The sequence below is a fragment of the Pogona vitticeps genome, chromosome 1 (assembly GCF_051106095.1).
Source record: "Pogona vitticeps strain Pit_001003342236 chromosome 1, PviZW2.1, whole genome shotgun sequence".
NCBI classification, from domain to species: Eukaryota; Metazoa; Chordata; class Lepidosauria; order Squamata; family Agamidae; genus Pogona; species Pogona vitticeps.
In genome coordinates, this window is record NC_135783.1 from 201,781,932 (window position 1) to 201,799,844 (window position 17,913).

Below are 17,913 nucleotides of genomic sequence, written 5' to 3' on the forward strand. Positions count from 1 at the left end.
TTGGGCAACAATTGGCAGTTAACTGACCTTTCATTCAAGATGTTAGATTACAATAATTGACCTAAAAGTTTTGTTATAATTTTTTCAATGGCTCAGTTTTGTTTTTCTGCAATTACTCTTGAAAGAGCTTGTAAGAATTGGGAAAGATTTCTCCAGACAAGCTTTTTTAATATTAATATTTCAGCAGACTTTTAGTAAGGCATAGAACATTTACTGCCTAAAGAAAGCAAAGTAGAAATGCCAAAAAATGCATAATACATAAATTAAAAGAAGTAGTATTTTTCCACATCTTTTTACAAGTTAGCCATTCAAGTTCTTGCTTTCAGCTGCATTAAATATCCATTGTGTACACCTTGACAGAAGAGATCTCTCAGCTGGGAATTTTCTTTTCTTTAGAACATTCTTGATCAATGTACTCGGGAACAGGAATTTAAGACCATTCTGTTTTCGCTGTGCTATTTTCATGCCTGTGTGGCCGAACGACGGAAATTCGGACCTCAGGGCTGGAACAGGAAATACCCTTTTAACAACGGGGACCTCACGATTTCAGTCAATGTGCTGTATAATTACCTGGAGGCAAACTCACAGGTAAGTAAGCGGTCATGCCACCAACCCCACCAAAGAATCATGTATATGCCTGAAACTTTGAGTAGATGTGAGATCTTGAACTGCCTTGTTTCCTATGCATGTACAGCTCAGGTGATGTTTGTAAGTTGCCAGGCAGATTTTGAGAACAATTAATATATTTAGTGAAGAGCAATATTTTAAAAGATCCAGAACTGTAATGGAAATACAGAATGTTGGTAATTTAGCAACATATTTTCCGAATCTATTGGCTGAGACAGACTGACTTACTGAGGGAATATATATATATCCTGAAGATAAATTCATATATATACATATTGTCCTCTTGGTTCTCAGATACCCTGGGAAGATCTCCGTTACTTGTTTGGAGAGATTATGTATGGTGGACATATTACAGACAACTGGGACAGGAGACTTTGCCGCACTTACTTGGAAGAGTATATGCAACCCCATCAGGTATGAGAGCAGCATCAAATTCACAATGTTTCCTGAGTTAGAGCTCCCCCTACTGGAAGCTAATGCCTTCTTTTTGTATCCTTTACTCTTTCCTCTTAACAACATCGACTGAAGAATTTACCTCATCTCATCCTTATCTTTATTTATAGTAGTAGACCTGTGGGAATAACAAGGACTGCAAACACATTTACTTTGTAATGTTCTCTTTTTTTTCTTATTTTAGGTTAGTAGGCAATGAACAGAATGGATTTCCCTACAGTCGCCTTGTCTTATTTCGGCCCAACTGTTTTCTACAGATTTATCGTCAAGTGTACGGCCGGGATAGTTTCCCATTCAAGATTGTTTCTTCCATGACCTATTGGCTGATTAAATTATCACTTCCTCTTCCCAGAGGGGTAGATCTCTGTACAATTTCTGCCTTACTTGCATAGTGCCAAACAACGGCGTATCAGCTGACACTTTAGTTGTGATCACTGAGACATATTATTTGATTCTATGCAAGCAAGACTCTGGAGTGATATTATCATTATTAATTCTCACTTCACCTGATCATGTGAATTGGTTCTTAGATTTCAGCCTAGCAGGAGACTAGTAATCAGAGGATCACTGTTCTCAACCTTAAAAAAAAAATCAATTCCTGTCTCTTGCATCAAGAGTTGCCTTCCCACCAGCACACCTGTTCTTACTCACTGCTGCTAATGGGCAGGTCCGCAGAGGTGGTTTGGTTCTGACTTTCTTACCGTTGCTCTGCGCAACCTCTGGTTTCTTTGCTTCCAGCATCAGGAACTCAGGTACAAAAATCAAAATGGGGAGAAAAACAAGGCCCTCCCTCGCCCCCTAATGAGACTACAGATGACTGCAAACCATCTTGCCCGTTTCTTAGAATACAAAAAGTCCTGGTCTCCCTATCTCGGGGGGGGGGGGGTCGTCAGGGTAGTGACTCTCACATAATATTCAAGATAATATAGGCTTTAAGCTTGTTCACAGCTTCACATCCCTCAGGCTGAAATCATTTGCACAGTTTACATGGCACTAAATCCCACTGAAGTCAGAAACAATTTAGCTCATTTATTGATCACTAAAGGCAGTGAAAAAGATTTTATCTGATTTGCTCAAGTCAATCCTATTCATTTGTGGTGTTAAAAAGAAGAAGAAGCCTTGAATACTTATGTCAGTGGAACTGCCCATTCTGAAAGAGCCAGAATCCTAAGGTAGATTAATGCTACCAACCCAAATGTAAGGGAGTAAATTTCAGCAGCACATTGCTGCTAAATTAATCTGATCATGCAGACGTTGTGGCAAGTTGTTAATCAACAATAATTTGCCATTGCACTTTATGCCATTATACTCACACTGGCACAAATCCTTTAACCCTTTTGGTCTCAGTTGGCCCACAGTGGGTATTTTGTTTTGGAGGGAAAAGGGAAGAGAAAGGGGGATAGGGAAAAAAGATTCTAGAAGTATGAAGGTATCTTTAGCTTCACATAAGGTTGAGTCTGTGAGGACAAGGAGTCCCACTCCTTATTGCTGTACCATCAAAATCCAAGGAAGGAAGGAAACCACACTGCCACAACCCATGTTGTTTAAGATCAACTCTTAAATATGATGTTTTATCGCCAAATATCAAACCAGATTTAAAGTGTTACTTTGGCTTAGAAGGCCATATCAGGCTCAGAACCAGGAGACTGAGATGCCACGCTCCCTTAGAAAGAGTATGCTAGTTTTGAATTGCAGTGGGGCTATGCTTATTTTACTTCAGTCTAGTGAAGATTATTTGTTTGTGAGGGCAACATAACCTTTCCTTGTAGTGGTGACCCCACTGAGAACTGGGGTGTGAAGTGAGGCTGCTAACTGAAAACCTGTCTGTTTAAGCAAGCATTTTCATTTTCCTAAGAGTTGAGCTACCAATGCCTCCTGGGTTTTAGCGATTCTCATAATAATAATAATAATAATAATAATAATAATAATAATAATAATAATAATAATAATAATAATAATAATAATAATAATAATAATAACGATGACGATGACGATGACGATGATGATGATGGTGGTGGTGGTGGTGGTGGTGGTGGTGATGGTGATGGTGATGATAATGATAATGATAGTTGTTGTTGTTGTTGTTGTTGTTGTTGTTGTTGTTATTATTATTATTATTATTATTATTATTATTATTATTAAACACCAGGCACAGTCAATCAAAATTTTTATATTAGATTGATCTCTACTTCTTCATTATTATATCAAACCACTCTGGGATTTTTAAAAACAATTATTAAAAGTGGACTTGGTTTTCCTGTTTGAGTTTTGTTTGATTTTCTTTTCTGGCTTTGTGTTGTTTGGAAATAAATAACCAGCAAGGTGTTTCTGTGCTCAAAACGTGGCAGAGAATGTCAGGCAGAAGCCCTTGGCCGGCTTGTACCGTCAACATCAACTTAGGCGGAGATTGGATCACTCCGTCCATTCCTCGTGGGTGTCAGGAATGACAAATTAGCAGCATGCTGGCATCTGAATAATTCCTACTCTGAAAGCACACCAGAATGGTTTTTCATCCCACACAAAGCTTTCGCAGGATTTCAGCTTATTTCCATCGGAAATGCTGACTCATAAAGCAAAGGTTAGAGAAAATAGTATTTACCTTTCAATAATGAAACCTGCATTATTTTACATTTCCAGCTTTTACCAAGTTTATTATTATCATTATTGATGATGATGATAATGATGTCAATACTGTTATTATTATTACTGGCCTATTACTGACATTCTTCTGTTATCTTGGCAGGTTTATAGATACTTTAAAACCGCAGGAACTCAGCAGTAATGTCACATCCCCCAGCACTGCTTCAAAAGCATCAGACGGCACTGTGAATATAAAGTCAATAAAATTAAATATACACTTGGGTGCCTGTTGTTTTGAAACTTGAGTTGCCCCTACATATTTGCTTAGGATATTTTTGAGATGCAGCCGATGCAGAACTCATGAAACTACAGCAGAGCATTAAACAATTGTCGTACTGTTCCATAAAGGACCTCGTTTGGCTCACGGCAAGCTATTTGAAATAGAAATCATTATTATGAAATGGCAGTTCCATTTTATTTTATGGGAGCATATTGATTGTCAAAGAGACAATGCATGTATTTTGGTAATCGTCTAAAAGAAGGAATCTTGCCTGTTTTATTTCACAATCCTTATGCCATTACTCGCTTTCATTTCAATAAAAGACGGCGTTTTCTGAGATGCTGCCGTAAATGGCTTCATTTAGTAAAATTGCCATGTGGAATAATAACGTTACACCAGAGAGCAGCACTTTGTAATTTGGAAGAAATAACATTTTTTCCCTTTTTCTAAAAAAAACCCCACTACCTCTTTACTTCTAAATGAAAATTACCTTTCTGTTATTTGCTAACAGGATAATAACCTGTGTTTGAGCAGAATGCAGTGGAATGACAGAATCCATGAGATATAAAAGAGCTAATTAAAAGAGCAAGCAAATGAGATCAATATTCAAGGATATAAAATGTTTCTCAAAGTCTTGTCATTCTCCAGAATGGCTCCATAAAAAGAATAATTTGATTTATATCTCGGCAGGACTCCTGATTCTTGGTAGCAGGGAGTGATTAATAAGATGTTTGTGGGTTTTTTGATAGTTTGATAGAAAGCTTGTCCTTGCTCCTGGCTTCGCCGTTCCTTCGAACCTGGATTACCAAGGTTACCACAAATATATTGACGAAATGCTTCCGGCTGAAAGCCCCGTCCATTATGGTCTCCATCCCAACGCAGAGATAGAATTTCTGACAGTGACCTCAGACAACCTGTTTCGGACTCTGCTTGAACTGCAGTCCCAAGGGTCCGTCATGGGGGAAGGTGCGTCTCAGACAGTGGAAGAAAAAGTAAGTTTTCAGGCAGAAATCAGATGGCAAAGTGTAAATCGAAAGAATGGTGTGTGAGTAGGAGGAAGAAAGAGCTGTTACCAGAACACATCTTCTATGAAACTAATAAAGCTTAAGCTTCAGGGCACCTAAACCTGGAGGGGCTTCAAAATTACTTATTTATTTAATTTAGATACCACCCATTAGGGCAGGAGCGACTTTAGTCCACATTTCTTAAAAATGTTGGGTCTATTGTATGATAAGGGTTTTTTTAACAATTACAACTGAATCCCTGAACCCCATTTTAGCAGATAATTGTAATCTTTCCCATGTTTCCATGTTTTTATCTTTTAATTTTATTTTAAATCATATATTATTTAATTTGTCTTTTAATATTTAACTTATTGTGTTTTAACTGCAATTTTAATGCTGTGAGCCGCCTTGGGTCCCTTTGCTGGGAGAAATGTGACATACAAATAAAACTACTAGTAATAATAATAATAATAATAATAATAATAATAATAATAATAATAATAATAATAATAATAATAATAATAATAATAATAATAATAATAATAATAATAATAATAATAATAATAATAATATGGTGAAATCCAATACAAAATAACAGTTAAAATAAAAATTAAGTTGAAGTATTGTGTAGGCTAGCCAAAAATGAGAAAAATGGTCAAATTAAGGATATTCCATTCTAAATATAGTTAATATGAAATAACTATAACTAATTTTAAACGCTATTAACATCTATGACAGAAATTAATTCTTTTTTTAATTATTTATCTTAGGCTAACTGCTATATAAAAGAGAAAGCATATTTTGTTGCTTCCAGTCATTATAAAGGACAATATTTCAGTAACTGTTTATTTACATGAATAATCTTATAAAATCTTAATATATATTAAACATATAACAGTATTACAATAAATAATATCAATTGTACTTATGTACAATTAAAATAGATTAAAAATTAAAAGGAAATTTTAAAAAGCTAATATAAGTGTCTTCTTTGGTAGACACAAACAGTAGATGATGCATGGTAGCAAAAAAGGGGAGCCATTGAAAGGACTCACACAATGCTAGCGTGAATCACTCACAATAGCACTCATGATAGTGATCTAGACAAGAAACTTTTTTGAATAAAGTGTTCATAAGAATATAATCTTTTAATTACCCCTACTCAAAAATAAATGTTATGTTTAGAAAAGCAAGGCAAGTAATAAAGGTGAAATTGTGTTTGTTGTTGTTTAATCGTTAAGTCATGTCTGACTCTTCGTGACCCCATGGACCAGAGCATGCCAGGCCCTCCTGTCCTCCACTGCCTCACGGAGTTTGCTCAAATTCATGTTGGTACCTTCGATGACACTGTCCAGACATCCCGTCCTCTGTCCTCCCCTTCTCCTCTTGCCTTCACTCTTTCCCAACATCAGGGTCTTTTCTAGGGAGTCTTCTCTTCTCATGAGATGGCCAATGTATTGGAGCCTCGGCTTCAGGATCTCTCCTTCCAATGAGCACTCAGGATTGATTTCCTTCAAAATGGATAGGTTTGTTCTCCTTGCGGTCCAGGGGACTCTCAAGAGTCTCTTCCATCACCACAATTCAAAAGCATCAATGCTTCGGTGGTCAGCCTTCTTTATGGTTCAGCTCTCACTTCCATACATCACTACAGGTACATTGCTGCAGGAAAAACCATAGCTTTGACTATGTGGACCTTTGTTGGCAATGTGATGTCTCTGCTTTTTAAGATGCTGTCAAGGTTTGTCATCACTTTCCTCCCAAGAAGCAGGTGTCTTTTAATTTTCTGGCTGCTGTCATCATCCACAGTGATCATGGATCCCAAGAAAGTAAACTCTGTCACTGCCTCCATATCTTCCCCTTCTATTTGCCAGGAGTTGAAGGGACCTGTGGCTATGGTCTTACTCTTTTGATATTGAACTTCAGACCATTTTTTGCACTCTCCTCTTTCACTCTCATTAAGAAGTTCTTTAATTCCTCCTCACTTTCTGCCATCAGAGTGGTATCATCTGCATATCGGAGGTTGTTGATATTTCTTCCGGCAATCTTAATTCTGGTTTGGGATTCCTCCAGTCCTGACTTTCACATGATGTATTCTGCATATAAGTTAAATAAGCAGGGAGACAATATACAGCCTTGTCGTATTCCTTTCCCAATTTTGAACCAATCAGTTGTTCTAACAGTTGCTTCCTGTCCCACATATAGATTTCTCAGAAGATAGAGGAGGTCGTCAGGCACTCCCATTTCTTTAAGGACTTGCCATAGTTTGCTGTGGTCCACACAGTCAAAGGCTTTTGTGTAGTCAATGGAACAGAAGTAGATGTTTTTCTGGAACTCTCTGGCTTTGTCCATAATCTAGCGCATGTTAGCAATTTGGTCTCTAGTTCTTCTGCCCCTTCAAAATCCAGCTTGTACTTCTGGGAGTTCTCAGTCCACATACTGCTGAAGCCTCCCTTGTAGGATTTTAACCTTGCTAGTGTGTGAAATGAGTGCAATTGTACAGTAGTTGGAGCATTCTTTGGCACTGCCCTTCTTTGGGATTGGGATGTAGACTGATCTTTTCCAATCCTCTGGCCACTTCCATTGATGATGATAAAAAATAGCACACTGGTCCTTTGATGTTGGACTGTGGCACCAGGGTGTGTGACATGACCTTTAGCTGGGTTTGTTCCTCTTTGCACACCACACATAGAATGATTAAAGTGGTAGGAAAAGCCCCGCCCCAATCTGCCTTGGCTGTCTCTAGCAAGCACATTATTGCTAGCACCAGTCTGGCAGCCACTGATGATGATTAAATCCTCTGCAAGCTAACAAAAATTTAATGCAACTTGCTAGGCACGTTGGACCCCTTACTACTCCATATACCACACCATGGCTGGAGTGCAATGTGCTCCAGCAAAAATAGTGCACATCTTTATTAAATTTGGCGCATCCTGCTAGTTCAGTACACAGCCTGTGTAGATTCAATAAAATTTTGAATTCAAAAAATGTGTGAGTTCCTTCCTTTCAAATTAAGGAGGTAATGTCGGTGATACCTTAACTCATTTTCCCATTTTGATTCTCAATGCACTGGATTATTCAGAATTCCAACCCACTGACTGAGAAGAACTATAGGTGGTATGACTCTAGCAGTAGTAAATCTGATGTCAGTGAACAGTGAATCTGCACCAAGTTTTACATGGAATTTTACAGAAGGTATACAAGAGACTGACTAAAATCAGAATGTACCGTGCATAAGGCTGATGGTATCACTACCTGTAGCAAATTTTTGGAAATTCTACCCTCAAAAAGTCCTGAGGCTTCCTTGGGAATCCTTTTCTTGTGGGGAAACCCTTGGGGACAACAAGATGGGGCCTCTTTAATTTCTGAACACCACATCACTACTGTACAATGATCTCACTGCAGATGGCAATTTATGAAAATTAAAGGCTCCCTCTTCTTTCCAGTCCCATTACTCCCAAAGGCTTCCCCATGATGGAACAATTCCAAGGGAGCTTTGAGACCTGGGGAGAGGGCAATTGGAAACCTTTAGTTTCTGAAAAAATGCCACAACTGAAGATGTCATCAGCCTTACATGGCATGAATTTGTGCAACAGGATTTCAGCTGCCAAATTCTATCCCACAAAGAGATTCAAAACCTTAGGGGGGGGAAATTGGAACAATTTCATCTGTCCACTGACATTGGCGTCATTAGCCTCCACAAGGAGCATTCAGTCGACTGACTGTTCCTGATGGAATCACTTCTGTCAGAGATATGGAGAAGGATACCATTCCCCACTGGAGGTCTCCTCGCCCGTGGGTGCTAGTTGCTCCAGACCCTTTAAAGCAGATCTGAAGTGAATTGGGCCATAGATCCAAGGAGCAAAGCACAAATCCCATTTCACAAATAGATGTCTGCATGTACAACGTTTGACTTAATCATAACCTTAGAACGGGAGACCTGGAAGGGACTCTATCGATCATCAAGTCCAGCCCCTGTCAAGGAGGCACAGATAGGGATTCGAACTCCCAGCCTCTGGTTCTGCAGCCGGAGACCCAAACTACTGAGCTCTATAATCCCACACAAAGTGCAAAAGATTTTACTCTGGAACTCATTTATTATAGGACAGTTCTGCCATATTTATTCCATTCATTCATTCCATTTTTATTCCAACCTCACAACATTTACTCTGTTAACAACTACAATGCTAACAAACTGAAGTTATAAAAGAATAGATTCGTGATAAGGTATAAGGAATCTGCATTTCTTAGTCTTAAGATCAGAGCTGGGGAAAGTTGACTTTTTAGTCAACAGTTCCCAGAATATCAGTGACCGGCCTGGCTGACATCTTCTGGGAGTTTTACTTCCCCCCAAAATAATTTTTCTCATTTCTGAGTGGGATTGATTTGATGTGTGTCTGGGTACATGTGTACACACATATAAAAAAGAGAGAGCGAGAGAGAGATAAATTTTCTAGAGAATGTCCTACATTCCTTCTATTAACTTTTCTATTCAGTATTTGATGTCATTTTAATGAATAACCAACAACCGCTTACAATGACAGACAGACAGACAGACAGACAGACAGAGAGAGAGAGAGAGAGAGAGAGAGAGAGAGAGAGAGAGAGAGAGAGAGAGATAGATAGATAGATAGATAGATAGATAGATAGATAGATAGATAGATAGATAGATAGATAGATAGATAGATAGATAGATAGATAGATAGATAGATAGATAGATAGATAGATAGATAGATAGATAGATAGATAGATAGATAGATAGATAGATAGATAACACACCCTGTTATTTCTGGTTCAAGCTGAGTTTCTCTTATTATTCCCTTTCTCTCCTTTATACTTGTTCCATACTCGTGTTTAGTCGTTTAGTCGTGTCCGACTCTTCGTGACCCCATGGACCAGAGCACGCCAGGCCCTCCTGTCTTCTACTGCCTCCCGGAGTTGTGTCAGGTTCATGTTGGTTGCTTCGCAGACACTGTCCAGCCATCTCATCCTCGGTCGTCCCCTTCTCCTCTTGCCATCACACTTTCCCAACATCAGGGTCTTTTCCAGGGAGTCTTTTCTTCTCATTAGATGGCCAAAGTACTGGAGCCTCAGCTTCAGGATCTGTCCTTCCAGTGAGCACTCAGGGTTGATTTCCTTTAGAACTGATAGGTTTGTTCTCCTTGCAGTCCAGGGGATTCTCAAGAGCCTCCTCCAGCACCACAATTCAAAGGCATCAATTCTTTGGCGGTCTGCTTTCTTTATGGTCCAGCTCTCACTTCCATACATCACGACAGGAAAAACCATAGCTTTGACTATTCGGACTTTTGTTGGCAAGGTGATGTCTCTGCTTTTCAAGATGCTGTCCAGATTTGTCATCGCTTTCCTCCCAAGAAGAAGGCGCCTTTTAATTTCAGGGCTGCTGTCTCCATCTGCAGTGATCATGGAGCCCAGGAAGATAAAATTTGACACTGCCTCCATATCTTCCCCTTCTATTTCCCAGGAGGTGATGGGACCAGTGGCCATGATCTTAGTTTTTTTGATGTTGAGTTTCAGACCGTTTTTTGCACTCTCCTCTTTCACTCTCATTACAAGGTTCTTTAATTCCTCCTCACTTTCTGCCATCAGAGTGGTATCATCTGCATATCGGAGGTTGTTGATATTTCTTCCGGCAATCTTAATTCCGGCTTGGGTTTCTTCCAGTCCAGCCTTCCGCATGATGTATTCTGCATATAAATTAAATAAGCTGGGGGACAATATACAGCCTTGCTGTACTCCTTTCCCGATTTTGAACCACTCAGTTGTTCCATGACCAGTTCTAACTGTTGCTTCCTGTCCCACATATAGGTTTCTCAGGAGACAGATAAAGTGGTCAGGCACTCCCATTTCTTTAAGAACTTGCCATAGTTTGCTGTGGTCCACACAGTCAAAGGCTTTGGCATAGTCAATGAAGCAGAAGTAGATATTTTTCTGGAACTCTCTGGCTTTCTCCATAATCCAGCGCAAGTTAGCAATTTGGTCTCGAGTTCCTCTGCCTCTTCGGAATCCAGCTTGTACTTCTGGGAGTTCTCAGTCCACATACTGCTGAAGCCTACCTTGTAGGATTTTGAGCATAACCTTGCTAGCGTGCGAAATGAGTGCAATTGTACGGTAGTTGGAGCATTCTTTGGCACTGCCTTTCTTTGGGATTGGGATGTAGACTGATCTTTTCCAATCCTCTGGCCACTGTTGAGTTTTCCAAACTTGCTGGCATATTGAATGTAGCACCTTAACAGCATCATCTTTCAAGATTTTAAATAGTTCAACTGGAATGCCATCACCTCCACTGGCCTTGTTGTTAGCCAGGCTTTCTAAGGCCCACTTGACTTCGCTCTCCAGGATGTCTGGCTCAAGGTCAGCAACTACATTGTCTGGGTTGTCCGGGATATCCACATCTTTCTGATATAATTCCTCTGTGTATTCTTGCCACCTCTTCTTGACGTCTTCTGCTTCTGTTAGGTCCCTCCCATTTTTGTCTTTTATCATGTTCAAATTTGCGCAAAATGTTCCTCTAATATGTCCAATTTTCCTGAACAGATCTCTGGTCTTTCCTTTTCTGTTATCTTCCTCTATTTCTTTGCATTGTTCATTTAAGAAGGCCCTCTTGTCTCTCCTTGCTATTCTTTGGAAGTCTGAATTCAAGTTTCTGTAACTTTCCCTATCTCCCTTGCATTTTGCTTCCCTTCTCCTCTCTGCTATTTCTAAGGCCTCGTTGGACAGCCACTTTGCTTTCTTGCATTTCCTTTTCTTTGGGATGGTTTTCGTTGCTGCCTCCTGGACAATGTTACGAGCCTCTATCCAAAGTTCTTCAGGCACTCTGTCCACCAAATCTAGTTCCTTAAATCTGTTCTTTACTTCCACTGTGTATTCATAAGGGATTTGGTTTAGATTATACCTGAGTGGCCCAGTGGTTTTTCCTAATCTCTTCAGTCTAAGCTTGAATTTTGCTATGAGAAGCTGATGATCAGAACCGCAGTCAGCTCCAGGTCTTGTTTTTGCTGACTGTATAGAGCTTCTCCATCTTTGGCTGCAGAGAATATAATCAATCTGATTTCGATATTGCCCATCTGGTGATTTCCATGTATAGAGTCGCCTCTTGTGTTGTTGGAAAAGAGTGTTTGTGATGACCAGCTTATTCTCTTGACAAAACTCTATTAGCCTTTGTCCTGCTTCATTCTGAACTCCAAGGCCAAACTTCCCTGTTGTTCCTTTTATCTCTTGGCTCCCTACTTTAGCATTCCAGTCCCCTAGAATGAGAAGAACATCTTTCTTTGGTGTCAGTTCTAGAAGGTGTTGTAAATCTTCATAGAATTGTTCAATTTCAGTCTCCTCAGCAATGCTGGTTGGTGCATAAACTTGGATTATTGTGATGTTGAATGGTCTGCCTTGGATTCGTATTGACATCATTCTATCATTTTTGAGATTGTATCCCATTACAGCTTTTCTCACTCTTTTGTTGACTATGAGGGCTACTCCATTCCTTCTACGGGATTCTTGTCCACAATAGTAGATATGATAATCATCTGAGCTGAATTCGCCCATTCCTGTCCATTTTAGTTCACTGATGCCCAGGATGTCGATGTTTATTCTTGCCATCTCCTGTTTGACCACCTCCAGCTTCCCAATGTTCATAGATCTTACATTCCAGGTTCCTATGCAGTATTTTTCTTTGCAGCATTGGATTTTCCTTTCACTTCCAGGCACGTCCACAGCTGAGCGTCCTTTCGGCTTTGGCCCAACCACTTCATTAGCTCTGGAGCTACTTGTACTTGTCCTCCGCTCTTCCTCAGTAGCATGTTGGACGCCTTCTGACCTGAGGGGCCCATCTTCCAGCGTCATATCTTTTAGCCTTTTGTTTCTGATCATGGGGCGTTCTTGGCAAAGATACTGGAGTGGCTTGCCATTTCCTACTCCAGGTGGATTGCGTTTAGTCGGAACTCTCCACTATGTCCTGTCCGTCTTGGGTGTCCCTGCACGGCATAGCCCATAGTTTCTCTGAGTTACTCAAGCCCCTTCGCCACGACAAGGCAGCAATCCATGAAGTGCCTCTTTAAATAAAAATTGATAGGAAAATTGAGGGAAAAGAATTCTTTGTTTACATTAATCCGCTCATTACACAAAGAATCTCAACCATCTTTAACCAACCCTTTTAGCCTGGTTAGACGGATTAAATGGAAGATGATTAATGGCCCCAGCAGGCTTAGTAGCTCTCAAGTATCAGACCGGGCAGTGGCATAGCGCGGGTTGCCAGCACCTGGGGTAAGGCAAGTATTGCACCCCCTAACTCAGCACCTCCAGGACTCCTTTTGGGGTTGTGGGAGAGATGGAGGAGAGGAACAGGGAATGGAAAGGCAAAGATTATGGGGCAGACAAAAGAGAGGAGAAGGGAGACAAAAGCCCATTGCCAATCCTTGCCCTGTGGGTGAGAGAGGGAGGGGCCCAAAGGGTGTAGGGCTGAAGCCAGAGCATGTGGGGGGAGGGAGGAGATTGATTCCCTCCGAACACTTTTAAACACTTTAGCTAGGCCCATTAAAAATAGATTGGGTGGGGAGGGGGAGGGATATTGCAGAACTTGAGGGAAGGGGAGCAAGTGGTGGGGCTACCCAAGTTGTCCCTGCTTTCTTGGGTTCGGTCTCGCAGGGGAGAAAAATTCTCCTTCCTACCCCCAGCTGCTTCTAGCCTCCTGCCCCAAAAGAAACCCAGGCATCCTGATCCTAAAACAGACAGACAGACAGACAGACAGACAGACAGACACACACACACACACACACACAGAGAGAGAGACAGACAGACAGACACAGAGACAGAGACAGAGACACACGCGCACACACACACACACACACACACACACACACACACACACACACACACACACACACACACACACACACACACACACACACACATGTTCTAACCTGGCAATTTCTGTGCATTCCCACAAGCCCACAAACTATCAGGTGAAACAGCAATGCCTTTAAAAATGCTACAGAATAATAAGGACACAGAGGAGTGTGTAGTTCTGTTGCTGCCTGTTTTATTCAGCTCTGCTTGTTTTCTGGATAGCCAAGTTCCTTTCAAGTCTTTTAAAATATGTCTGCACAGAACCAGCTGTGATTCTCTGTTCTACACACAGCACAGCTGCTTGATGAAAAGAAGGCCCTCATGGAATGTTAGAGTAGAAAATAAACTGTCCCATAGATTTGGTTTTGGTGTCTTTTTATGTGTGTTTAGTCAGAGTCCAAGACGTATGGCTAAAGCCATCTTAAAAGCTGAAGTGCAATAACTGTATTTGAAAGAAGAAATTAGGCTCTCTAAATTTTGCACCTTCCAAAACGTAGAGCCCAATGAAACTTTTGCTGCCATCTCTCCTGTCTCTTGCAGGTGAAAGTGATTATAGATGACATACAAGAGAAGCTTCCAGATGGCTATAACATGGCGGACATTACCTCTAAAAGTGCTGAACGCACTCCATACATTCTGGTTTGTTTTCAAGAATGTGAGAGAATGAATATTCTAATACATGAGATAAGGCGTTCTCTCAAGGAACTTGATCTAGGTCTTAAGGTACGCATACTTTGCTTTTAACTCTCTGGACCCTCCAAGGGACTAACAGTATATCACAGAAGTGAGTACACACCCCCTCACATTTCATAAATATTTAGTATATCTTTTCACATGACAACACTGAAGAAATGACACTTGGCTACAATGCAAAGCAGAGAGTATACAGCTTGTGCAACGGTGTAAATGTACTGTTCCCTCAAAATAACACAACACACAGCCATTAATGTCTAAACTGCTGGCAACAAAAGTGAGTAAACCCCTAAGTGACAATGTCCAAATTGGGCCCAAAGTGTCAATATTTTGTGTAGCCACCATTATTTTCCAGCACTGCCTTAACCCTCTTGGGCGTAGAGTTCACCAGAGCTTGACAGGTTGCCACTGGAGTCCTCTTCCACTCCCCCATGATGACATCACAGGGCTGGTGGATGTTAGAGACCTTGCGCACCTCCACCTTCCGTTTCAGGATGCCCCACAGATGCTTAAAAGTGTTTAGGTCTGGAGACATGCTTGGCCAGTCCATCACCTTTACCCTCAGCTTCTTTAGCAAGGCAGTGGTCACTTTGGAGGTGTGTTTGGGGTTGTTATCATGTTGGAATACTCCCCTGCAGCCCATTCTCCAAAGGCAGGGGATCATGTTCATGAATACATGTTGGCATTGATGGTTCCCTCAATGAACTGTAGCTCCCAACTGCCAGCAGCACTCATGCAGCCCCAGACCATGACACTCCCACCACCACACTTGACTGTAGGCACGACATACTTGTCTGTGGGCATCGCCACACATGCAGACACCATCTGAACCAAATAAGTTTCTCTTGATCTCACCAGACCACAAGACATAATTCCAGAAATCCATGTCCTTCGTCTGTTTGTCTGCAGCAAACTGTATGCGGACTTTCTTGTGCATCATCTTTAGAAGAGGCTTCCCTTCTGGGACACCCCTGGAGACCAATTTGATGCAATGTGCAGCATATGGTCTGAGCACCAACAGGCTGACCCCCCCCCCTTCCAACCTCTGCAGCAATGCTGGCAGCACTCATATATCTTCCCAAAGCCAGCCTCTGGATATGATGCTGAGCAGGGGCACTCAACTTCTTTGGTCGACCATGGCGAGGCCTGTTCTGAGTGGAACCTGTCCTGTTAAACCACTGTATGTTCGCGGCCACTGTGCTGCAGGTCACTTTCAAGGTTTTGGCAATCTTCTTATAGCCTAGGCCATCTTTATGTAGAGCAACAATTCAATTTTTTTTCTGATCCTCAGATAGTTCATTACCATGGGGTGCCATGTGGAACTTCCAGTGACCAGTCAGAGAGAGTGAGAGCGATAACACCTGATCCTCCTTCACACCTTGCCAGGAGTTTAGACATTAATGGCTGTGTGTTGCGTTATTTTGAGCGGACAGCACATTTACACTGTTATACAAGCTGTATACTCGCTGCTTTACATTGTAGCCAAGTGTCATTTCTTCAGTATTGTCACATGAAAAGATATACTAAAATATTTATGAAATGTGAGGGGGTGTACTCACTTCTGTGATATACTGTATGCAGATATTTTTAAAACTCTGAAGGGAAAGAATAAATAATGCTTTAGGACCAGTTTGTTGGTTTGTTTGTAGGTCGGCAAACTGCAGAAGTGATCCTGTTTCACATCCATCAACATAAGATACAAATCCACTTTTTAATTGTGAAGAAAGAGAGGCATTAAGTAATCAGTTAAGACAGAGAGGCTGTCCAAAACATATTGTTCAAATAATCTCTGAAGCGGCTAAATCTATATGTGAAGATCTTTTTTTAAAAAGAAAAACAGTGATGAATTTGTGTGGAATGCAATTTGACTTTTACCTGTATAACCTGCATAGGCTGCAAGGCAGCATAAAGAAGGTACTGACACAGTTTGAGAAACAGAGATGGTTGCTAGCAGAAAGCTCTGATCACCTTCAAAAGAAGAGAAAACATCAGGGATGTGCTTCTCCAGAGTGAGTTTAGAAAATATAAACAGACACCTCCATTGCAGTGCTCACATTTACTGTCAAGATACCTGCACAGAGACTGAGTTTGTTGACCACAGGACTCAGGAAGATTACACTCTTAGACATGTTACCACCTCAGCAGTCATTCTGTGATCTCTGCAATTAGATATCCCTCTCCTAAGCTTTATATAAGAAAAATATCTAAGGCAATCTGAGGCTCGCTGGTTTTATTTTGGATGTCGTAGGATTGCAGTCATTATGATTCTAACAGCCGTATTGTTCCTTTTATTCTTCTGAATGGAGCCCCTAAGGAAGGCCACAAAACAATCTAGTGAAACATGCCAGACTGTTCTAATGAATAAAACATATTTATTTTTTTAAACACCTTGAGATTCCATCTTTCTTTGTGATTTTGAATGGCAGGAAACACAAAATGTTATGCCCATTGGCTAACTTTTTATTGTCACTTAAGAGTTAGGGGCATTGATTATTCAGGTTTATTAAGTAATATATGCATCCTTGTTGTGCATAATTCTCTACGGAGATGGTGGTTGTTATTTGAGAGATGCTGAGGAGACGGAAAGCGGCACTCCTATTTGTATGATCATTTCAACCCTTTGTAATAAATGACTCACCCCAATTTTATATTTGACAATTCAGCTACCTTATGTGTTTTTACTGTGGAAAAGAAAAGAGCCCTCTATCATTTATCATGTCAACTTATCACAGTCTCTATGTGAGACGCAAATAGCACACTAATGTTTTCTTTTGTTAGGGTGAGTTGGCAATCTCTGCTGAGATGGAGCAGCTACAGACAGCTCTCTTCTGTGACAATCTCCCTGAGACTTGGATGAAACTGGCTTATCCATCAACGTGCAGCCTCACTCAATGGTAAGGCACATGCTGGCAGATCACGGCAAATTCTTAGTTCATCAACACAGAAAAGAAGGGGGGAAATCATACGAACTCTGCAAATTTTCCTAGTACACATCTGTCTAATCATGTGCAGTCGCTTCCCACTGCCCGCTGCTTAATAGTGTCCTTGTTTTTAAAAAGATTATATTTCTGTCGTATCATGAAAGATTTGGGGCACCAGATCAGCAACCCAAAACTTTATCCACAGGATATTCCCAGTGAAAGAACATAGGAAGCTGCCTTATACCAAGTCAGGAATCTTGGTCCATCTGGCCCAATATGGTTAACTTTGACTGAAGGACCTCTGTTAGGTTTTCAGGCGAGATTTTTTTTTCCTAGTTGTACCTGAAGAGCCCTTGTATTCTCTGGTAGTGTCCGGTCCTACTACTAACCAATCCTGCATAGATGTCAAAATCAGACCAGATTGCATATGTTCAGTGTTGCATAGCAACAAAATCGCTTTGCAGTGATTTTTGCTGCACTGATTATCGTCGCTATGCGA

General features: G+C 40.7%; 1 protein-coding gene across 1 annotated transcript in view; it reads left to right on the forward strand.

Moving 5' to 3' along the window:
- The window catches only part of LOC110088588 (dynein axonemal heavy chain 11-like), a 269,144-nt gene that overhangs the window by 237,905 nt on the left and 13,326 nt on the right, over nucleotides 1-17,913 (forward strand). The window contains exons 65-69 of the mRNA XM_078394150.1: nucleotides 397-588; nucleotides 922-1,041; nucleotides 4,690-4,932; nucleotides 14,341-14,523; nucleotides 17,272-17,387. Coding sequence (XP_078250276.1) covers nucleotides 397-588; nucleotides 922-1,041; nucleotides 4,690-4,932; nucleotides 14,341-14,523; nucleotides 17,272-17,387 — 854 coding nt within the window. The remainder of the gene's footprint in view (nucleotides 1-396; nucleotides 589-921; nucleotides 1,042-4,689; nucleotides 4,933-14,340; nucleotides 14,524-17,271; nucleotides 17,388-17,913) is intronic.